The sequence below is a fragment of the Kwoniella newhampshirensis genome, chromosome 7 (genome assembly GCF_039105145.1).
Source record: "Kwoniella newhampshirensis strain CBS 13917 chromosome 7, whole genome shotgun sequence".
NCBI lineage: Eukaryota > Fungi > Basidiomycota > Tremellomycetes > Tremellales > Cryptococcaceae > Kwoniella > Kwoniella newhampshirensis.
Genome location: NC_089961.1, coordinates 1,254,471 through 1,277,116, shown reverse-complemented (window position 1 = coordinate 1,277,116; position 22,646 = coordinate 1,254,471). Strand labels below are relative to the sequence as shown.

Here is a 22,646-nt window from a genome sequence, read left to right as displayed (position 1 = left end):
GGCCTCGCCACGAGAAAAGGCCACATTGAACCCGTAGACAATAGAAAACATGCATCCGTGAATTGCTTTATCTATAGTCTGGGCTTGTTACGCGCCCTTTTGCCAATCCTTTTCTTCCGCACACCAGATCGCAAGGAGGAATTCACTCCAATGTTCAACTTCCGTTGTTCTTTCCGGTCTTCCCACACCGTCCTGCTTTGCGTCCTCTACTTGTCACTATCATCCGACATTCCACCTTGGCAGCGACAGCCCACCCGCTCATGTCGCTATCCCGCTTTCACCGCCCCCCCTTCCTTACCACCAACCAAGCTCCTAGCCCCTACCACTCGCCTGGCTAAACTACCCACATTGGCATCAGCCACCACCACATCAGGACTGACTTCTACTCCGAATGCCATCTCTGCTAAAGAAGCGATTCGTTTCGCTTGATTCTCAGTCATGATGACGAAATCGTCTGCGTCGACACCATCTTCCTCTTCTCCGCCGACGCCTTCCAGACCTGGAGAGTGCATGTAAAGTTGAGAAGATGACGGAGAGATAGATGAGAGAAGATCGGTCGTCTCTCCTCCGAAAATATCTGGCGGAACGCGAGTCGTGCCCGGTTCAATGTTGATAGGGAAGGAAGCGGGACTCTTGGCTCCAGGAGTAGAGTCATCGTCCTTATCGCCGTCCACGTCCTCTCTTTGCTCCGCAAATAATTTCTGCTTCCTGCCACCCATACCTCCTGTGGTCATGTCATGCTCTTCGTCTTCTGAGATAGACCGGAGCGCCTTGGCTGAAGCGAAACTGCCTTCGTTCGAAGTCATAGCCGATAACGGTGCCGGTCCGCTCGTGGAGCGACGTTTTGCGGAGCGAGGAATCAACGAAGGGTCCGAGTCGAGGGAGAGACACACAATGTTAAGCAAGGTAGATCGGATGGATCGAATAGAATCAGGCTGGTCAGGTTTTGCGACTAAAAGGTAATTTTTGTCAGCTGGCAATGGAAGTTTATGAGACAGGAAGTAGCTTGCTCACCATAAATCTCGATCGGTGCAACACGGCTCATGACGTTGTGCTTTCCGTCATGGTGGTACCGTAGCTCATACTGTCCCGGCAACCATGGCAGTTGTTCACCCTTGAAGACAACTTCACCGACATCACCCTTTTCCTCTCTGTCTTTGGGCTCCGTCGATACAGGCTCGTCACCATCCCATTCTTCTTCATAGATTGGCATCCATTTTCCAACAGAGGAGATACGAGTAACCAATTGTGATTTGCACGAACCAAGTCGATAGATACCAATCCAGTCTTTACGAGAGTGATTGGAAGGCGCTGACCAGGAGACTCGAATAGGTTGTCCGACGTGGTAGCGGGGGTTCGGCGAGGTGGACGAAGTAGCCAAAGCAATCGAGTAGCGGGATTGGTCATATGCAGAGATGTCACTCGCAACTCGCCTGCAGCGATCTGTCAGCACTGTCTCGGCGACTCATGTGCGTCACTCACGTGATGATCATCCTCTCTCGGGAGTGTTGCAGGAGGATCTTAGTGTCATGAACCATCTCGGAGAACATGGGTCGAGCTGAAACACAGTCAGCAAACACCTACGACCTGAGCACCTACCATGATCAAGGAATTCTTCCACAGCCTCTGTCACCTTTTCCTCGACTTTCTCAATCGATCCTCGGACTTCTTGGACCACCCGCTTGATGTCATGACCATGTCGTCCCGCCCTGGTCGCCAAGGTCTTACCAGCAACGTTCTTCAATGTCTTGGTGAGACCACCATCCTTTCGGAGCCTGTCACCATACAGCTTTTGCATGTGGGGACTGATGAGAGACGCCTGTCAGCTATGACATCCTTACTTGAAAAAGACTAGCTCACCGTTCAACGAATGAGAGGAACCACCAATGACTGAGGTGCGAAGCGAGAGCCAGCGCGAAAACGAGCTTGGAGTTGCTGATCAACCAGAGACCGAAGAACGCAGCTCCGCCCATGCTCTGTTCGGGATTGTTCAAGAAACGGTAAATACCCGTGTAGGCGAGCTGGGAGGGAATCTGCTCGATGAGGAAAAAGTCGGAGTATAACCAGCCTGATGAAGAGCTCGTCAGATCTGTATGGTGAAAGTTCGAAAAAACTCACCGAAGTCGCCAAGAACCTCGTAGCTGGAAACAGCGGACCATATATGGAGTGCAATCAAAGACTGAAACATGCCTCAGACAATGTCGCAATGATGGCAACTGAGTGAGGTGATGACTCACAAAACCAAGAACGTGTCGAAGTATAGTTCCGCTGACAGTCCAATCCATGGGGAGATGATAAGTCTTCCATGCCAGGCCAGCAAAGGATACTGCGTAGACCTCGTCAGCTCAAGGTGGGTTGATGCGTCGGGCCCACTCACCGTAAGTCATCACCAAACTGATATTGTACCCCACTTGCCAATTACCAAAGGCCTCTTCTGTTGCCCTTTTGACAACACTCTCCTTGGCCTCCCCTTCGTCTTCCTCGTCGAAAGTTCCATCTCCAGGGTAGTGATAGTGTTTCAAGTAGTGTCGGACGAGCCATTTTGTCTTCGACTGAGCACGAAGAAGTAGACCAAGTCCAAAGGAGTGGAAGAGTCGCCAAACTAGAGCATGGACGAAGTGACCAGCAAGAGCCAGACGAGGTGAGACAGGTGGAATCAGCGTGGACAGCGCATAGGTAACAAGGACAACGAGGGCAAAGTCCGGAGCTCTGTGCGACGATCAGCCTTACAGATTGACTGAACGTGGAGATGTTCAACTCACCGGTACAAGTCCAATCGCTCAAGCACGATGACCGGTTTGCGGAAGAATCGATGAGTAAGATCGTGCATAGACAGTGTCCTGCTGGCTCTACGAGTGTATGTCTTCCTTGCAGCTCCTTTGGAGTAACTAGCGCTTTCCGACGTACCAGAGACAGCGCTCATGATACTGTCGGAGCGAGGCTTTCGAATGACAGGGTGAGACGTTGCAGTAGGTGGAAGTTCGGGTAGCTCGGCCTCGGTCTCAGTTTCACCTATATGTCGGGGAGCGTCAGTAGATCCCAGCTGAGATCTGCGGTAGTCAGATTTACCTTCGGTCACGGAAGGAGTAGGGCCTTCTGCGTGTTCTTCAATGACAGTGCTAAATCCAGATTCGCCCGCATTCTCCGACTGGGATCTCTCGAATGTGAGAGGCACACGGGAGACGAGGGGTTTCTTCCCACCACCGTATGTACGTTCGATGTCTTTCGGTGAGGAACGGACTGTCAGCAGATAAAAAAGGACTAGAGTGAGCACTTACGGGGATTCTCAAACCACAGAAGGAAAGCGAATTGAGCTGCATGGGCGGCGAGCGATACGAAAAGCACAGTATATGATCCGACGACTGCAAGTGTACGGTGTCAGCTCCTATCGTCGGCCCATCAGATTTCAGCTTACCCATAGACAATCCATAATAACCCGCGTATCCAACTGAATACATCGGGTGAGGAGCGATCTCGTAAACACCGTCGAACACAAGATCGTGCTGCATGACCATCAACCAGAACGCGTCTCCCCAGTACCAGGCGTAGTCCTTGACGACACGATGAGCGTCCATCTTGACCCAGAGATTGAAGAGGATGAGGGACCCTCCGAAGATCCAACGGAAGACGTGGAATCCAACGGAATGGTTGGCAGGGAAGTTGAGATTAGCCCAAGCGAAGCAAGTGTAGGATACAAAGTCGCTGAAAGCCGCAGAACGTCAGTTTTCAACGCTAGGTATAGTGTGTGAGAGGCTGGAGTAACAGTGGACATGCTAGTCCGTGTACGTATGGTTATTGCAAGGTGAAAGGAACGGCTCACTTGAGAAGAACGACGTCGACCAGTTGTCGGAACATCAACCATGCATTGAATTCGGCCGGCACATCCTCCCATTTGTAGCCTTTACCCATCTTCATCTCAAGTTCCCCTTTCCACCATTTTGCCCATTGTCTCCCTTCTTCACCACCCTGATCCGAATTGGCGTCGAGCCAACCCCTACCTTTGAGCTGCCTGACAACCCATTTCTTTTCACTTTGCTTTCTTAGAACCCAAGCGAAGCCCCAGTCGTAACACCCTCGCCAGAAGGCAAAGTAGAGCAAGAAGAAGACCGAGCGAAGTGTGTGGTGATCACGGAGCAAGTAGAAGAGCACCGGTTGAGCGAAAAGCGAGACGAGAGTTAGTCGGGTGAGCGAAGAGCGATGGGCTGTCGTGAGCATTGTATGCAAGAACGAGGAGGTTTGAGGGACACGGAATACTACTCCAGAAGGAGTTTTGCCCCATGTCACCTCTTCATCCCCCTCATCTCCCCCTTGGCCAATGTTGTCCGTGTTCTTGGAAGACCGCTCATCACCCACGCTCGAGATGCTTTCTGCAACGGCCGTGTTGACCGGTACTTTACGTTGACGTAAAGTAGCTTGACCATCGTTAGTCTCGATGTTTGATGAGACCGTGTCGCCCCCAAAGGAAGGAGGGCGAGGCGAAGGCACCATGAGTGGGAGGTGGAGGAGAGGAGAATTGAGGTTGAGATTGAGATAAGCGAGGTGAAGGAATGTGATAGAAGAAGGTTTCAGTAATCAAAATAATCTAGGCGAGTCTTTTGGTGACTTGACAGCAGTTGTCCTTGTTGCTGGAAGGGTTGGGCAGGGTCCGTGTCCCGAAGTGACGGGGGATTGATAAGGGCCACGTGGAAGAACAGCTGCTTGTTCTTGAAATATGACGTGGGATATGATCCAACCCTGAGACAGCGATTTGCCCTCTCACCTCCACTTCGGCCTCTACAGCTACTCTGAGTCTCCTCAATCAAGATCCCAACACGTCTCGCCATCAACGATACTTCCAGTCTACACAGTGTCAAGCAGACGCGACAACCGAGCACTACACCATGACATCGCTCGTACTTCTGCCCTCGCAGAGCGATGCGTTCTCAGCCTATCAGCCAAGTAAGAATGCCCATGTCGACATACTCCGTCCACCGATATTGGGGAAGAAACGCGATACTTTGGGTACGGGCAAAGAAGGGGTGCGAACGATCAAGCTATCCATTCCTGGTCAGTCTGTCTTCGTAGACGTGTGTCGTTGTCTTCCTGTAGATTAAAACTGACTGTATCCCTCAAAATCACGAATAGCTCGATCGTCTCCACCTCCGGTGAAAGATCGACTGAACGTCCTCTTATCTGCGATTGCTCCTCTTCTGTCGGGTGGACCAACCGCTCAATCATATCATCATCTTTCATCGACATGTCATGCCCTAGTCTTACAGCCACACACTCTCGGACCCACCATATACAGTCGAGTCAAAGAAGAGCTCGAGAAATCGACAGCGTCTTTGGCTAGAGAATGGAGAGGGAGCATTATGGCGAGAGAAAAGGGATGGTTGGGAAAGCTAGTCCACGGCTGGAAACTCTTTGAACAGCGCGTCGTGAGTGAAGCGCTGACGAATATGTCAGAGTGCGCTTGACAGCTTACGATAAACCTTCTACAGTTGCTTCTTGCAGCGGTCTTTGTCTACCTTGATCGCGTTTATTCCAACTCGACCAACGGAATCGCATCGATACATGATCTATCCATTGCCACCTTCAGAAAGTATATCTGGGAGAATGATCTATTGGCTGAGAAGACTAGGGAAGAGGTCCTTGCGTGGGCTACCGCAGAGAGGGAAGCTGGCAGGTCAGTCTCGTTGATCGTCCTTCCATTGACACATACGTGTCGCATCACTCAGCTGAACTGTTTGTCCTCACAGCCCTGCTTCGGATGCTCGACCCACTATTTCCTCAGTCTTTTCGCTGTCCAAGCTTCTGTCGACCTTCCCTTCCGTTGCCGAACCATACATGGAACTTGTCACAGCACACTACCAATCTGTTTCTACAAGCAATCTTGACAGCGTGGAACAGAGCGGCATGACCGCCAGCAAGTATGTTGCATGGGTTCTGGAGAAGGTAGACGAAGAGAGAGAAAGAGCAGAAACCTGCCTCTCCCTGGACGTAGCCGAAAGGTCCATGCAGATCGTCAGACAAGAGGCAGGTGAGAACAAGGGCGACAAAATTGTCCGGCGAGGTGAGTATCTCATTCGGGCCGTGATCTGTAAGTATACTGAAGCTGGGTCTGATAGCACTTGACGAAGCTATGGACAACGCGGACAGTGCCGCTCTCACACGACTGTATCGATTCAGTGTCGATGTTAACGTTTTCACTATACTTTCGAGAGCGCTCCAAGATCACCTAGAGGCTAGACTGAAAACGATCATCTCTGATCCTGCCAATGATTCCAAGATGATCGACGGTACATTGACATTGAAACGCTTCGCCGATCAAGCAATTGCCAGCCTGTTCCAGACACCGACGGCTGTCGTCGCAGACACAGAGAAAGAGGAGTCGGAAAAGGTGAGGGAAGAGAAAGAGGCGCTGGATAAGAAAAGGACGGAGAGGACGCGTGAATTCGAGTTAGAAGAGGCGATCAGAACGGGCTTCAAATTGGGTATGGGTAGTCGACAGAATGCTCCCGCGGAGTACATTGGTGGGTCGAGCTTCCAGTAGATCAATCAGGCTGAGAGGCCTGCTGATCATCTTGCAATACTAACCTTGATTCACTGATATAGCCAAGCATCTCGACGTTGCAATGCGGAAGGGACAAGGGTCGGGAACCGAAGCAGAGTTCAACAGGCACTTGGACGAGATAATCGCTCTGATCGGCTTCACGAAGGACAAAGATGTTTTCAAAGCGTTCTACTCAACCCAGCTGGCTAAGCGGCTGTTGCTGAACAAGAGCGCAAGTGACGATATGGAACGAAATATGATCTTGAAATTGCAAAAAGGTGAGTGATCGGACGCCTCGCGCTCAAAAGCGTGGACTCAGACCTACCTGACACGTGACTTGCCCTCATTGTCTCATAGAAATGGGAGAGGAGTTCACTACCGGAGACGTGATGATGAAGGATCTACAACTTTCGGAGACGTGAGCCCATTCCGCACTGAACGCGCAAATAGCGTCACAGCTGACCAAGTTGTCTGAAATAGCCTGGTAAAGGCTTACCAGTCTGCACAGGCGAAGAACCCGGAACAGTTCAAAGATTCGGGTAATTTCACGGCCAACGTGCTGACTGAATCCGCTTGGCCCGCGTACGTATTCAAGAGCAGTGTGACGTTCGGGACGCTGATATCATTCATAACATATGTCAGGTATCCCTTGCTTAAAGATGGCTGGAATTTCCAGCTTACACCTGATCTTCAATCTTCCGTCGATGCCTTCACTTCGTGGTATTCCACTCAACACAAGAACAGACAGCTGTCTTGGCGGTTCCAACTCGCCACAGTGACGCTCACTGGGCGGTTCGCAAGTGGGAGATACGAGATCGGTCTCAGTCTTTTCCAAGCAGTCGTCATGCTGCAATACAATGAAGTGGATACTTTGACCTTCAAAGAGCTGAAAGATCGTACAGGAATCGGTCAGTGGTCCAAGCAAGCTGTGGAGAATTGCGGAGTCGAAGTTCTGACTCTCACCAAATGGTCTCACAGAAACTCAAGAGCTTATTAGGACTGTCCAATCTCTAGCTTTGGGTAGGAAAGGCACCCGGGTTCTGTTGAAAAAACCGCCTGGGAAAGAAGTGAATCCTACCGATGTCTTCGCCTGGAACAAGGGGTTCAGCAGCGACAGAATCAAGTTTAAGATCAACCAGATCCAGCAGGATATGTCGGTGAGCATATTCGATGCCTCTCTGGCTACTGTCTAATGATCCCTGACAATCGTTTCTGTAGGCTGAGGAATCTCGAAAGACCAACGAACAAGTAGCTGTGGATCGAGTATCAGTGCTGGAAGCGACGATTGTGCGAATCATGAAGGCGAGGAAGAAGATGACGCTGCAATTGTTGATCGACGCGGTCGTCAGTGATGTCGTGAAGAGATTTCCACCAGATGTCAAGGAGATCAAGAAGAGGGTTGAGAATCTGATTGAGCGTGAGGTGAGTGCGGTGTTGGATATTAACATCTACAGGATGGAAGCTGATGGTGTCACTGGACAGTTCTTGATGAGAGCCGAAGAAGAGAGAGGAGTTCTGCATTATCTTGCCTAGGTGTTTGTGTGTATCATGTACATACGTTGTTATCATATAGCATGGTAGAGAGCAATCGATGAGTGTAACGACAAACATGCAACTCACACATCCGACTGGCCCAGTACCGTCATCTCAGGGCAGAAACCCACGTGGAGGTGAGTACCTCGTTCCTGATTCACAATCCACCGCATCGAGAGTACACATTCCAATTCTCACCCAGCCTCTTTCTGTCTTCCACAACTCTCTTTCCAACATCCGTGTCTTCCTTCGTCTCTGAGATTTCTCACAGCTTCATCACCGTCTCACCTTATACATATACATAGACCATAGGCGCTAGATTATCCATCCAACATGGCCCATCACGCAAACGAAGATAACAAGGGTGGACCGGGTAAGTTTAAACACTGACTTCCATCCTTCCCGTGTCCAGCAGGTGTCCTCCTTACGGGCAGAGCTGACATTACCGCTTTCACTGCCCAGGAAACTTCACCATGATGCAGTACTTTGAGTAAGTCTACCGACCTTACATCCTCCACAATCCCGCGTGCACCACTCCACGGGCGCGGCCCACGTTGACGTACCTGACGTGATTGTGATTCGCTTTCATTAGGTGGTACGCTGAGGGTGGTGGTGTGCATTTCAAAAAGTATGAGAAAGAGGCGGATAGGTTAGCTTCGATGGGTATCACAGCGTGCTGGCTGCCTCGTAAGCTGTCTCGTGTAGGAACAGGAGTCTTCTGGGGACATACGCTAATGCGATGATATGGGATAGCTCCTACCAAGGGTTCGAGCCCGTATGTCTGTCTCTGTGTGCAACTCGAGTGCGATGATGCGTGCTGGAGACTAATCGGTTCATTTACATCTTGAAAGTGAAGGAACAGGATACGACATGTGAGTCAGGCTGCTCACTCGTTCCCTGCACTGCACCAAGAAGCCCATCTTGACACAATCTCGCGAGATGTACCTGGCCTCTATCCATGCGATTCTCGACTCAGAGCTGATTCTCGACTTGTTTCACAGCTACGACATCTGGGACCTGGGAGAGTTTGACCAAAAAGGTTCAAAGGGTACTAAATGGGGTACCAAGGAAGATCTGCTCAGCGCTATCAAGACTGCCAAAGAGAAGGGTATCATCACGTACATCGATGCGGTGATGAATCACAAGTGAGTTGCACTCGATTATGATTCTTCAGCGAGTCTCGTGCAGAGTGAGACTGACTTGGGGTCACTCGTAGAGCCGGTGCCGATGAAAAGGAGGAGTTCAAGGCTACCATGGTAGATGAGAATGACAGGACGAAGACCGTTGGTGAGCTGCACGATATTGAGGGATGGACAAAGTGAGTCAGGATCAAACTACAGGCTACTTTCCCCTTGCATCGGTTCATAACTGACTTTAGACGCCTTTTGTAGGTTCACCTTCCCTGGAAGAGGTGAGAAATACTCTCCAATGAAGTGGAACTTCAACCATTTCACCGGTGTGGATTATGACGCCAAGACGGAAACCACGGCTATCTTCAAGGTAAGATTGCGTTCATCAGACGATCTGGAGCTTGGTCTGACCTGGAATTGCAGATCCAAGGTGATGGCAAGGACTGGGCCGATGATGTAGACGACGAGAATGGTGAGTCCATAGCAGGTCATTGCGCGATTGGCCAGCTGAGCGTATTGCAGGTTCATACGACTACCTGATGTTCGCCGATAGTAAGTGCGAGTATCGGACCCGAAGCAAGTAAGACCTGACGCCGGATCTTCCAGTCGACCACGCGCATCCCGATGTCGAGGCAGAATTCAAGTGAGGGGTGTCAATCTGACCCCTGAAGGAAGTCACTGATCGATTGCCGTGTAGCAAATGGGGTAAATGGATCTTACAAGAAACTGGCGCGTACGGCTTCCGATTTGACGCAGTTAAGCATATCTCTGTGAGCCGCTAGACATCCTTTACGAGTGACTTCCGCGCTGACGAGTTCTTCCGTACAACTAGCAATCCTTCATTGCCCAATTCGTTAAGCACGTCCGAGAGACTGAGGGCGGTAAAGCCAAGGCGTTCTGCGTAGGCGAATTTTGGCATGATTCAGTCGACGCGCTTGTGGACTATCTCGAGGGCCTTGGCACCCAATTCTCGTGCTTTGATTCTTGCCTGCAAGGTGAGCTATCCGTTGAGCAGTCATAACAGAGTATTGCTAACGGCATGAGCTCTACAGACAACTTCTACGTTAGTAGTTTGCGGCTTCTGCTGAAAGCCCAATTACTGATTCCTTCTACAGCAAGCTGGAGAGGCCAGGGAAGGTTACGATCTTCGACAGATCTTTGACAACACTCTCTTGCAAAGACGACCGATTGATGCAGTGTGAGTGGGAAGGCCTCTTTCGTTATCTATGCTGATAGATGATATACGCCCTTCAGCACTCTGGTTGACAACGTGTGTCTAATTTCCTACCTTCTGGAATGAACGTGGTGCTGAGCTTGTCCACGCCATAGCACGACACTCAAGTGGGCCAATCACTTCAGCGATGGGTTTCGTCAGGCTTCAAACCTCTCGCTTATGCTTTGATTCTCCTCCGCGTAGACGGCTATCCGTGAGTCACACTGATAGCCTTTGCAAAAGCATATCGCTGAGCTTGTATATTCAGATGTGTGTTCTACGGTGACTTGTACGGGACGGCAGGTGAAAACCCTCAAAAACCCGTTAGCCAGCTGGAAGACATTGTCCGTTCTAGAAAGCATTTCGCATATGGAGAGCTTCGAGATTACTGGGATCACCGTGAGTTTAGCTCGCATCGCTGCACACATGGCTGACTGGACGTCATGACATAGCCAACTGTGTCGCATGGGTCAGACTGGGTGATGAAGAGCATGACGGATGTGTTACAGTCATATGCAATGGTAATGATGATGGATCGAAGAAGTGTGAAGTCGGCAAAGACCATGCGGGCGAGAAATGGACAGATGTGATGGGATGGCATCAAGGCGAGGTGACCATCGACGAGGGTGAGTGCCATCGTACGGGAACAGTACGAGCTCCAGGAATACTTGCTGATGACGCTGTCTGGGCTATTGTAGAGGGTTGGGGCGAGTTCTTCTCACCTCCCCAGAGTATCTCGATCTGGACCAAGACGGACGCAAGGGGTCGAGAAGAGTTCAAAAAGGAGTAGATCAACGAGTTCTTGAAATAGACATTATGTAAGGAGAGTGCTCGCTCATTCTGCTAGGTCCCCACATCGTTGTACGATTGCAAGTTTGCGGATCGTACCTGCTCGCGTTTTCCAAATGTTCTCAATCTGTTGCAGTTCTTCCAGTCACTGGTCACTCAGGCTTTTTGATGACCTGTCATAACAAGCAACCAAGAAGGCAAAGATGGAAATCATGCAAGAGTCTTCTCATGCTATGATACATTTGTGGAAGGGGGGAAATGCCTTCTTGAAGTGGCCCAATGAAAATGTCTTCTGAGAAGCTTTGTGTCATCTTGAGAGGTTGTTTCCTTGAGTGTCTTCCTTGGACTGAGACTTGTCTTCCAGCATACATGGCCCTTGTCATCCTTGTATATAAGAAGCTAGTTTTGCTAATAAGACAACAACACACCGGTCACCGATTCAAACCTTTTTGCCTACCAAGCTTGTCAACTTTGACTATTGGCACAATGCAAGTATACTCTGAACCCATCAATACAGAGGCTAGCAACGATAGCCGAGAGGCTAAAAGCTCAGAATTCAAGGTGGTTTTTCAAGCTTACAATGATCCAGAAACAGATGCCCTCTCAATTGGTGGACATATCACTGTTTTTGATCCAGCTACTGGCAAACCAATCCAAAAAGTTGCACCAACACCATTTGACACATGTTTTACCTATGGAGACCAATCAATTCAAAGACTGTCTCAAGTTGCTGCTCAATACCCCTTACAGAATGACAGTATACTTGGTTTGGAGCAGTTTGCAGACAGTGTTGACTCAGTTGTCAACCAATTAGATGCTTTGGGCTCCATCATACAACATCAGGAAGAATTTGTGTTGCCTGACCAGTCGACAAGCACGGAGGGAAAACCAGTGCGGCATTGGCATGGAGTCTGCCAATGTGCATTCAAAATCCAGCCATTTATGGACAGTGGTCAAGGACAGTGTAGCTCCAGTTGTACTGCATCTCAGCAGTGAGATCAGTGAGAGGCAAAACAAGGCATTTGAGAAGATCAGGCAGCCCTTTGTAGATCATGCTTCACAAGCATGGGACAATTCAAAGAGTATGAGATGTAAAGGAAGTAAGGTATGGAAATCTTTGGACAGATGGAATTCTGTCCAGAAGGACCTGTTCCTCTCCAAAGTAGCAATGGCAAGCTACAGGATCTACAAGAGCGTCGATGAGTTCACCAAAGCAAACAAAGGGTCATTCCAGATACAGTCTGTCTATGACGCTGAGTCTTACAGAAATCAAGCAGAGGCAAGCCTTGAATGGGCAGCTCAAAGAGCTGACCAGATACAGAGCGGTTTGGCCACCTGGTTTGGCAGTCACAATTCCCGGCCTAAGACTATCAAAGATTGGGAGGCCTTGGAGGATATGGAAGCCAGCAAGCAGAGCTCAAAGGTCAAGCTCAAGTGTCATGTCTACACAATCAACAAGTCCAAGCAAGTAGCATTTGGTGTTTCGATTGAGAAAGCTGATCAACACTGTGAGAACCAGGTCAACACCCTCAGTCCAAGATACCTTAATGATGTGTTGGCCAACAAAGATTTGCTTTCCCGGAAACTGACTCATGCTGCTGCTAGCTTTCCCACATCTGGACAGTCAGAGCTTGGTGTTGAGCAACTTGCCAAAAGTATTAGCAGATTTGTGGAAAAGCTCAAAGGAGTGAATGACAAAATTGCGCAAGACTCAGAAGATTTTGTTGCAGCGGTGGAATCAGAATCAATCCTTGATCAAATAAGACAAGATCTACCAGCAGAGACTGAAGCATCATTTGACTGTGTGAAGAAGATGCAAGATGAGACATATGAACATCACCGCCAGCCTTTCAAAGCCCTTTTATCTCAGCCAAACAAGGATGATGTCAACAATTTACAGGACACTTTTGGAAGCTGGTTCAAGTCACATTCAGACTTGTATGAAGCAAGATCAGCTCATGCACATGACAGCATCATGCGCAGTTTGCAAATGCTGGATGATGGAACAGCACTAGAGGACAGTCAAGCCAACAAAAGCAGTCTCAGCAACAATAAAGCAGCCTACAATCTGCTGCTTATTGACTCTGATTTGGAGCACAAAGGTCTCTTTACTCCATCCACAACACAGGGATGGTGCAAACTTCTTGGGCCAAACGATCAGAAGAAGAAAGTCAAAAAAGGTAAGGGCAAGAAGGCGGAGAGTTCAGAAGTGGATCAAGGTGCAACACCCAGTCTAGAACACATTGACTTGGCACAGGACAGTAGCATGGCAAGTGACCAGTTAGCAGAAATGACTTTGCAAACAGTCAGGCATGGTCACAGAAAAAACAAAAAAGACAGGAGGAATTACACCAAGCTACTTAGCCAAGCTATTCAGGCCAAAATGACAATTAGGCCAAGACAGTCAATTGCAAGCAGTAATAGAAGCTTTGTTCAAAATCAACATGGACTCACTTGTGATGATCATTCCTCTGTATCCAAGCATAAGAGTGGTTTTCTGACTGATGCAGTCAAGATACATAAGAAGCAATCTTTGGGCCAAGGTCCAGTAAGTTGGGTGCAAACTTGGTGAGTTACTCTGAGAACCACTGATTTATGCAAATAGTTTGTTGGACATGAGCGAGCAGGCAGCTTCTCGGGGTGTGCTTCATCTGATACCCAGAGCAATCAGAATCAGGTGCCTTGGAGTATGTACAATGACTTTCCCCCAATATATCAGTCTATTGGTCAAAAAGAGAGGCAGGCAAGGAGTATATGCAGAACCAGCTCAGAGCCTTTAATCCAGACAAGCTGGAAATGGCAGAACAAGAGGCAGAAGGATCTGGAGTGGTACTACAGACAGAAACCAAAAGTGCTACAAAGAGGGATAGAGTCTGGATTACCAATGCGCTGGCAAGAGGAAGAGGAATAGAATGTCACAATGGCCAATTGTCATGACGGCCATTCCGCCACAACCACAAATAAGCCATTATTACGTAAACCCTCTTGATATCTTTGACTTCTTCGATATCTTCGAGCACAACTCGATATACTCGCCAAAGACCAAGCTAAAGGGCGCTGCAGGTGAACGATAGAAACAGGAGGAAGTTGATCGATGTTCTATGCATCCTGGCGGATGGGTTAGTGGAGATATATATATACATCGTCTTAGTTCTCGTTGTTCTAGTCTTTCCCTAGCGATTTCTCGATTGAAAGTCATACCTAGTACCTTGCTCATTGTTCAACGATATCACTGTGGTACCTCAGTCTATCTAGAACTGCTATAAGCCCTTCTAGATATCTGTGTCAAGTTCCTCGCTATCCTCGCTATCCTCTGTCATGTCGGCCATGACCACCCAGCCAATGTCTCGCGGCAAGCCTATATAACCGGCGGAATTCCAGTGCGGCTGGAGATTCCGATTGTTCCCTTTTGTGGTTCAGTGGTTAATGGCCGGTTACATTGCCGTTGTGACATCCTCGCTATCCTCGCTATCCTTGTTATCCTTGTTATCCTTGTTATCCTTGTTATAACCATATCGTGCTGTTGCATTGTGTGATAGGGCTCATTGACTGAGGCCACATCGACCATTGTGACAAAATCCAACTCCGGAATACAAGATAGGTGACAAAGTCCTTCTATCTATGCAAAACATCAAGACAACAAGACCAATGAAGAAACTTGACATCAAGTATGCGGTGTAGTACTCCTCCGCGTAGGTAAAATATCACTTCCGCCAAGGTGATTCCGCGTGGTGCTACCGAGATTTAGCGGAAGAGGGGAGTTGGAGGGTTCTCATTAGACCCAATACTAGGCGGAGCTTTCGTAGAGAAATTCGTATGAGGTGACTGGGTACTTCGATTGACTTGGTAAGGGGAACAATTCATATACTAATCTACGGATAGCTTAAGGCTAGACTAACTACAACTAAGAGTACTAAGAGAAGAAGAAGCTCCCTAACTATCTATCCTTTGATTGACTAAGTCTCGGTTGAAGCATACTGCACGGTAGAGCTTCACTCTACCTTCTCACGATTGTATTCGTCCGAGCCTCGCCCGACTCTCCCACGATTGTATTTGTCCAAGCCTCGCCCGACTCTCCCACGATCGTATTTGTCCAAGCCTTGTCTGACTCTCCCACGATGGTAATCGTCTGCGCTCCGCTCTACCCTCTCACATGGTGTTCGCCTACACCTTGTCCGACTATAACAAACCAGGTTCTTTCCCAAGCTAATTTCCTCCAACTCCTATGCACTACAACGGATATCTTTGTTGGTTGGTGTAGCTCCGTGACATCATGGCAGAATGGCCGTCATGACAGAGTCTTACAAAACATGCACTATTTGTGGCTGCGGCCAAATGGCCATCATGACTTGTCAAAGATGATGAAAGGGTTTATTGTAATGATGCAATGATGCAATGGTGCAATAGTTGTGGTCATGACAAGTTCAATGGAATGTAATCGATCGGGGCACGGATCTGCATTACTGAATCTGGAGTCATCAAAGGTCATGGCCTTCCACAAATGTAATGGAAAGGCCCAATTAGAAACCTATATCATCATCTTTCTTTTGTAACACAGATCAGAAATTGTCCCCTGAAGTAACATAGGATGGAGCCTCCTTGCACTACATGACTGAGAATCTTGGAGACATAAAGGTTTACCAAATGCCGCCTGTTGTTGCAGCAAATCGTCCTTGCAGTATTTATAACGGGCTGTATCAATTTGGGAATAGAACTTTCCTTGTACAATTTGTCTTCTTGAACAGATACATCTTTACTTTATTCAGCCATTAGCTTTCATATCAAAGCAACATAGCTCGTCATTCTGGTCAGCAAACAGATCAATTACGCGCAGTAAGTCCTCTTACCTCTCCTTGACATGACTCTGTGTTCATGATTGTTAAGCCGCTTTCAGCATCTCTAGACATAGCCATTCCCCAAGTGACCTTGGACTGACTTACAAAAAAAGCCCTCAGTCTTTCATACACCGCTAAAATCTCATTGGGGAGATTACCACCATCATGCAACAAACAGAACAAGGCAGCTCCACAGAGAAATCTGAACTTAGCTCAAGCATGTTTGATGCCAATTTTGCTTTGACCAGAGATCCAAGCAATGGTGAACTGAAATGTGGTCTGTACTATCAATGCCATGACCAAGACGTAACAGAAAAAATCAGAGAAGAAGGGCCTGGTTTTGTTAATGAGGTATACATCCCTGGTGCAGCCACCAATCGGTCAACCCATCTCAATCGGGGCTCTACTGCTAATGAACTATCACAAGACAAGAAATTTATTGCAGAATACTTTTCAGAAGCAGTTTGCAGTTTTGTTGAGAGGGCCAAAAAAGTGGACGTTTTTTGTAAAACCAAGTCGGAACAACAGATGCAATCAACAATTGCCTCTTCCATGGCGTCTACCAGTTTGCAAGATCAGAACTGGACCAAAGGGAATGGATGCACTGGGCTGCTTGCCATACAAAAATTGAGCGAGCTTGTCAAAGAAAGATTGGACAAATATGCAGATGCTGGTTTTGATGTCATCAGTGAACTAGAGGTAGCTGTGATCAAAACTGTGGCAGACAAATGTCCACAGTGGATGAAAGCTGAATATACCCCATCAGCTGATGAGGATGGCCTCACCAATATAGAAAAATTGGGCAGTACTTGGTTCAACACTGTCAATGATCTTCAGACCCACAGACAGCGACTGGCATACTGTACAATGTCAAGGGCTATAGATGATTTTGCTGGGTACACAGGACGAGAGGAGAAGCTTCAGGAAAACACAGACACAGCCAGAAGCCATATAGAAACTGCCAATTCAACTCTGTGCAAGATCTCAAATGAAATACATGACCGTTATGGTGATCAGCAATCTGTTCCCACAAACATGTCAGAATGGTCTGCTTGGCATGACCAAATGCAACGATCAATTACCAAGACTGCAAAGAAATCACAAAGAAGGAAGCGCAGGGCTGAGATTGCAAGACAAGCAAGATCAGAAGCAGAACAATCGGAAGCAGTGGTGAGTAAATCTTTTGGCAGGCTCTGCTTATTTAGTTGCTGATACATGTCTGTCCATTATAGATGCCAGAGAGGTCAGGAGTCACCAGCTCTTCCAAAGATCATGCTCTACATTCAAAGGGATTCAGCCCTGAGGATACCACAGGCCAATCTGAGGCAATTTCAGAGCACAAGCATGATGAGGTGGTCAGGCCAGTAAGTCTGTGGTAAACATTGCTACAGTTGACTGACTGACAATACACACTGCAGACGGTCAGACATGAGAAAGCTGGCAGCTTCTCAGAATATACTCTTTCCGAGGCTCAGAACAATGAGATGGTCCAGAACATCTTTCAGGCCTTTCCTCAATTTTATGCCTCTTTGAACGAACAAGAAAGGACAAAGATAAGGCCACTGCAAAGAACTCTGTCCGATCTTTCAAACGGAGCAGAATCAGGATGGAAGTCGGAACCGCAGAAAAATTGGGAATTGCACCATCGAGAGAATTCTAAATTATGGCGCAAAGAGATACAGTCTGGACTTCTGATGCCTTGGCAGAGGGAGAGGGGAGTCCGACGAGAGCACGACTCGGAGGAGAGAGACAGTCAAGGCATTGAATTAGGAGCACTTCATGAGGAGTGATCGCAGTTTTCGCGCGATGATCTGTCTGATGGGATCGTAGCTGTGCATTCTTGCTATCAGGTGGTGGTCTATATGTAACCTATGTTCTTTGGCTGTCCGCCGAATTGCTTCCTCGTCCACGCCCATGCTTCTCGACCACAAGCGTGATAGGCAAAACCGAATAATGCTCCCGAGAGATGCGCGACGTGATCGAATAATCTACGTGCAATACTGTCAGCCTTTGTAGCCCAGCTGTTCGTGACCAGTATAACCCACCTCCAGCCTCTTATCAGACCCAAGAGATCGAGCCCAACCATGCCGGCTACTCCTAGACCTATCGGAAGCTTGATGAAAGGGATGAAAATGATCCCAACACTCGATTCGGGATAAGCACATGCTGTCATGGTAAGCGCGGCATAAATCGCACCGCTCGCACCCAGACTTGGTAAGATTGCTTGATGATTTGCTAAAGCTTGCGGAGAGGATATTCTAGCGGGATGAGCGAGCGCGCGAAGAAGTCGAGGTAGTCGGAAAATATTGGTCCAGAGGTGAGAGGACAAAGACGAGAATAGCCCAGCGGTAAGCAAGAAGGCAAAGAAATGAGGCGTGTGAGTTGCAGAGGGGACGGCGGGCAAGGAGGGCGGAGACGAAAGGTATGCAAAAGCTGCTGAGCCGAAAGAAAACAGGGCGAAAGAGTTAAAGGCGTAGTGAGGTAGTGATTGGTGGGATAGCTATCAAGCGGCTCCGATAAGTGCTCTGCCCAGACTGATATTTGACCGCGAACGACTCACTGTGCTTGTGACCAACGTCACGCAGTTCGCCCACTCTCTACGTGTTGAGGGGGTGAACAGCACCGGACGATGAAGCCACCATTTCCTCATCCAAGGCTCCCATCTCTTCACCTTCCAAGCGAGAAACACAGTGCCCATGAAGCCAATGAGTCCCAAAGGAGCGAGCTGAGACGAAGGTGTATTCAAATAGAACTCAGAGCTGACGACGTATAGACGGAGGATGGGGATGAGAACGAGATTTGGGAGGAAGGAAAGTGTGGTCGGTAGGGTGTTCAAAGTTTTCTGAGCGCTCTGCGAGACATTCAAAGCTAAGCTGACGAATTTTGGACCGGGTGCACGAAGTCGTGGACTTACCTTTGCGCCCTCTAATTGCTTGGCTCGATTAATCTCCCGATCTGATGGTTGGTCTCTGCCTTTTCTCCACCACGAGCCTCCTCCGAGCTTCTCCGCCCACTTCTGAGTCTCCAAATTGGTGTATATCGCTGCTAGAACATAGCCTCCACCTCCAAATGCCAGAGAGAACTATGGCAGGGACGATTTAGACGAATTATACATGATTGCCCAAGAAATGCTGACGTACCACTATGGGACGCCATATTGATCGTCGAGGAAGCCCCGTATCAGCACCTGCGCTACCAGCTTCGATAGCAGATCGGGGTACGGCGATCCGCTTGGGCGTGATTCTGCCCAGATAATGTCGTGGTGCTTGCCGCAGCGATTGCGTCGAGATTTCTCGTCGGGACCGGAACGAAGAGGGTCCAGGTAGACACTGCCTCGACACTCCGGGACACCTCGTCGTTAGGGGTAGCGACTGCATCATATGCGCTGTCATCGTTGAGAAGGAAGCGGACATCGTGCGGGTCACGACAGTCAAGGATTCGGTGGCAAAAGATGTTCGAGTGTGAACTTGTTGGAAAGAAAATGAGGAGGAAAACGATGCTCGGGTCTGAAAGTGATGACGTGTGTGTTCTTCGAAAGCACTTTGATTGTTATCCCCACTTAAAGTCGCACCCAACCGGTTACTTGCAGGTCCATGACTCCCGGACACGAACAGCAATTCACCTTCCCTGATCTTTTCCTCTTTCCTTGCGCATCGTCCCTTTCAAAAGGACATCGTACTCATGGTCCAAGATGTCCGCCTTTCTGTCAGGAGCAGCCATCGACTGTGGTCCGACCAATGTGCTGAAAAACGTATCAGGGAGATTGGAAAGAGATCAATCACTTCAGCAGGTGAGTTCTGAGCCTGCCTCGGGGTCCAGTTCGAGCTGACACTTATACGCAGGATCGACTGGTCTCTGTTCCTAATGTGGCAGGATCTCCCAGGCAGGTAAGCGGCATATCTTCAACGTTCGCTAATCTTCAGCTGACCACTCGAACCTCAGCCCTTCCGAGGTCAGATCTCTTCGCGGCCCCCTCCTGGCTTTGCCTCTTCTGGCCCTCCGCAGACTGCACCCTCTCCCTTCGATCTCGCATCGCTACGACAGCACCTGTCATCCTCCCCAACTCGGGCGCAAGTCTATAGGCAAACTCATGCCCCTTCACTGTCATCTTCATGGGCTGAAGACTTCGTGCCCCAAGCCGGATCAAGCCGTCCGCAGACTGGCGCCTTATCACTGTCGCCGTCGCCGCGAGTGACAGGCTGGCATGAAGAGTTTGAACATCATGTGTCTCGCCGGAACCATCCTCATGCATTTGCTCCTCCCCGAGAAGCTGGACCTGCCCCATGGGAGACTCGGGGACATCAACCTATGATACCACAAATGACTCATCACCATCCGAGGCCACCCTACCAAACCTTGCCTGCAAGTCCGCTTCCCCAAGCAGAGCTCCACCATCTTCAAGCTCAGGAAAGACCCTCAACAGCACCTCCAGAGCAAATGAGCAGGAAAAGCGAACCCCTGACCGATGCTCAAGATCTTCTTTCACGTACCGCTCGTACTTTCGTTGACGATCTGGAACACTCTTCAGATATTTTGTCCGCGAATCCAAAACTGGCGCAAAGCAAATTCATGGAGCTTCTTCGAGGTTTGGGAGCAGGCGGATTGATGGTGGATGAGGGTGAAGCAGTGCCTGGTGATGGAGTAGGCGAAGGAGCGAAGCTGGTGGGAAGGGGCCCATCCACAGCTGCGGATTGGGCTGGAGATCACATGAACGGGCACGAGACCATACATTCACAAGCAAGAGACGAGCAGTTGTCCAGCCCTTCCGCACTCCAAGACGTCGCTCGAATGTCGCCGTATCCTCGAGGCGAAAAGGTCTATCCCTCCCTGAACTCCTGGATGTCGGCACTACCTGCTCACACCGTCCCCCAAGGAGTTCTGCCTGAGATCAGCTTCGCCTGGGATAAACAGTTCCGCGATCAAGAAGCTCTCATCCAGTCAACAGAAAGTCTAGAGCAACGCGCCGTCCCACAACGTCGAAGGAGCGTCCATTTCACCGAGCCTCCTCTTGATCAGCTCGAACGAAGCGGTGTACCAAACAATCTGGAAGAAGGTTTGGCCTCGCAAATCAGTATACCAGGCGCGGGGTGGTCTTGGGGTGAAGATGGCATGGTGGATGACGACTTTGACGAGGAGACATTTGCGGCTTTCAACGGGACTCTCAGGCAGGCACACGAATCGAGGTTAGGGGTAGGATCAACGGAAGGCTGGGGAGAGCTACAATCGGATTGGGAACGTTTCCAACGGAAGGAACCGGGCAGCAAAGGTCTGAGGGGAATGGGCAGGGGCGATAGGACGGAGAGATACCTCTTCCAAAGTAGGAATCCGTATACTTCTGAGGCGATAGGCTTTCATTTGAACCCTCCACGCAACTCTTCGACGCTCAAGGTGAGTGCGTGACATCTCATCGGCCCGCAGTGGCTAATTCGATCTCCATTTCAGGGTATCTTGGAGCTAGAAGCAGCTGTGCAACAGAATCCGACCTCGCACGAAGCTTGGTACAATTTAGGTCTAAAGCAGCAAGAGAATGAGCGAGAAGATCAAGCGATCCTGGCCTTGTCCAAAGTGGTGCAACTACAACCGAGTTATCGACCAGCGTATCTCGCGCTCTCAGTAAGCTATACTAACGAAGGAGAAAGCGAAGCGGCATGTACCATGTTGGAACGCTGGATACGGCTTGGAGAAGAGGGCGCGATACTTGAGGGAGTGGAGCAAAGCACAATTAGGTGGGGAGATAGTGGGAGAGAACGGCTGGTGGAGAGGTTGATCGGAATGGCCCGTATGAACCCAGAGGAGGTGGATGCCGATGTACAGGTCGCTTTAGGTGTCTTGTTCAATGCGAGCGAGGTGAGTTCGTATCCGAAGCGGTTACAAGCTCGATTGACCCAGGTTCGCTCTCGATCAGGAGTACCAAAAAGCCGAGGATTGTTTTTCAGCAGCGTCCGCTGCTCGACCCGACGTGAGTAGTATCACCTATTTTTCCGGTAACATGGTCTAAAAGTGATCTTCAGGACTGGCTATTGTACAATCGACTCGGTGCGACACTTGCCAATAGCGGAAGGTCCAACGAGGCGATTCAGTACTACCACAAAGCCTTGTCCCTCCACCCTAATTTCGTGCGCGCACTGTGAGTATCACAACATTTCAATTCATTATCAGAGCTGATCACCGGTCACAGGTTCAATCTCGGTATCTCGTACCTGAACTTAGGGCAGTACCCACTCGCAGCACAATCAGCGCTCGATGCACTCAGACTGCAGCATGCGGATGCTAGCGAAGGCTATTTGTTTGGAGAAGTGGGCAGTGGAGCTAAGGGCGTGACAAGCGATGCGTTGTGGAACAGTCTTAGAGGAGCATGCTTGCAGTGAGTCGAGATCAACAGCTAGGAAACGGTCTTGGGTGCGAACCGCTGACCTATCTTCTAGTATGGGACGACAAGATCTGGTTGGACTGGTGGAGCAGCGAGATTTGTCAGGTGAGTCGGCGGTGTACAAGCGAAAGGGAGACCAAGTAGAGCTAATCAACCCTTATAGGGTTCCCGATGTCTTTTGTTGATACGTTGCAAGCCTCAACGGTGTGATGTCCCGTCAGCCATTAATGTTAGCTCTGCAGAG

At 49.3% G+C, this 22,646-nt stretch overlaps 5 protein-coding genes across 5 annotated transcripts; 3 read left to right on the top strand and 2 right to left on the bottom strand.

Annotated features, from left to right (window-relative positions):
• Nucleotides 1-266: 266 nt before the first annotated feature.
• On the bottom strand, nucleotides 267-4,488 carry IAR55_004172 (uncharacterized protein; the record flags this gene model as incomplete). The annotated part of the gene is made up of 13 exons (XM_066947272.1): nucleotides 267-952; nucleotides 1,015-1,433; nucleotides 1,483-1,558; nucleotides 1,729-1,805; nucleotides 1,861-2,068; nucleotides 2,119-2,179; nucleotides 2,238-2,326; nucleotides 2,378-2,709; nucleotides 2,763-3,012; nucleotides 3,070-3,222; nucleotides 3,279-3,362; nucleotides 3,416-3,702; nucleotides 3,821-4,488. The coding sequence occupies 13 exons, from the start codon at nucleotides 4,486-4,488 to the stop codon at nucleotides 267-269; spliced, it is 3,390 nt and encodes a 1,129-aa protein (XP_066802651.1).
• Nucleotides 4,489-4,880: 392 nt separating this feature from the next.
• IAR55_004171 (uncharacterized protein) lies at nucleotides 4,881-8,065 on the top strand (the record flags this gene model as incomplete). The annotated part of the gene is made up of 12 exons (XM_066947271.1): nucleotides 4,881-5,046; nucleotides 5,125-5,417; nucleotides 5,481-5,665; nucleotides 5,739-6,052; nucleotides 6,108-6,512; nucleotides 6,595-6,810; nucleotides 6,890-6,950; nucleotides 7,013-7,114; nucleotides 7,175-7,440; nucleotides 7,511-7,689; nucleotides 7,751-7,954; nucleotides 8,015-8,065. The coding sequence occupies 12 exons, from the start codon at nucleotides 4,881-4,883 to the stop codon at nucleotides 8,063-8,065; spliced, it is 2,442 nt and encodes an 813-aa protein (XP_066802650.1).
• A 333-nt stretch (nucleotides 8,066-8,398) lies between these two features.
• Nucleotides 8,399-11,198, top strand: IAR55_004170 (uncharacterized protein; the record flags this gene model as incomplete). The annotated part of the gene is made up of 20 exons (XM_066947270.1): nucleotides 8,399-8,438; nucleotides 8,528-8,555; nucleotides 8,658-8,752; nucleotides 8,819-8,840; nucleotides 8,917-8,937; nucleotides 9,067-9,210; nucleotides 9,282-9,383; nucleotides 9,457-9,565; nucleotides 9,619-9,667; nucleotides 9,718-9,747; nucleotides 9,802-9,838; nucleotides 9,893-9,965; nucleotides 10,028-10,190; nucleotides 10,248-10,258; nucleotides 10,311-10,393; nucleotides 10,450-10,465; nucleotides 10,525-10,622; nucleotides 10,677-10,807; nucleotides 10,861-11,034; nucleotides 11,107-11,198. 20 exons carry the CDS (start codon nucleotides 8,399-8,401, stop codon nucleotides 11,196-11,198), a joined length of 1,518 nt encoding a protein of 505 aa, XP_066802649.1.
• Nucleotides 11,199-17,890: 6,692 nt separating this feature from the next.
• On the bottom strand, nucleotides 17,891-19,424 carry IAR55_004169 (uncharacterized protein; the record flags this gene model as incomplete). The annotated part of the gene is made up of 5 exons (XM_066947269.1): nucleotides 17,891-18,020; nucleotides 18,078-18,532; nucleotides 18,593-18,883; nucleotides 18,947-19,114; nucleotides 19,173-19,424. The coding sequence occupies 5 exons, from the start codon at nucleotides 19,422-19,424 to the stop codon at nucleotides 17,891-17,893; spliced, it is 1,296 nt and encodes a 431-aa protein (XP_066802648.1).
• Nucleotides 19,425-19,723: 299 nt separating this feature from the next.
• IAR55_004168 (uncharacterized protein) lies at nucleotides 19,724-22,612 on the top strand (the record flags this gene model as incomplete). The annotated part of the gene is made up of 9 exons (XM_066947268.1): nucleotides 19,724-19,822; nucleotides 19,875-19,919; nucleotides 19,975-21,420; nucleotides 21,475-21,879; nucleotides 21,938-21,991; nucleotides 22,044-22,159; nucleotides 22,211-22,396; nucleotides 22,458-22,507; nucleotides 22,566-22,612. The coding sequence occupies 9 exons, from the start codon at nucleotides 19,724-19,726 to the stop codon at nucleotides 22,610-22,612; spliced, it is 2,448 nt and encodes an 815-aa protein (XP_066802647.1).
• Nucleotides 22,613-22,646: the final 34 nt, after the last annotated feature.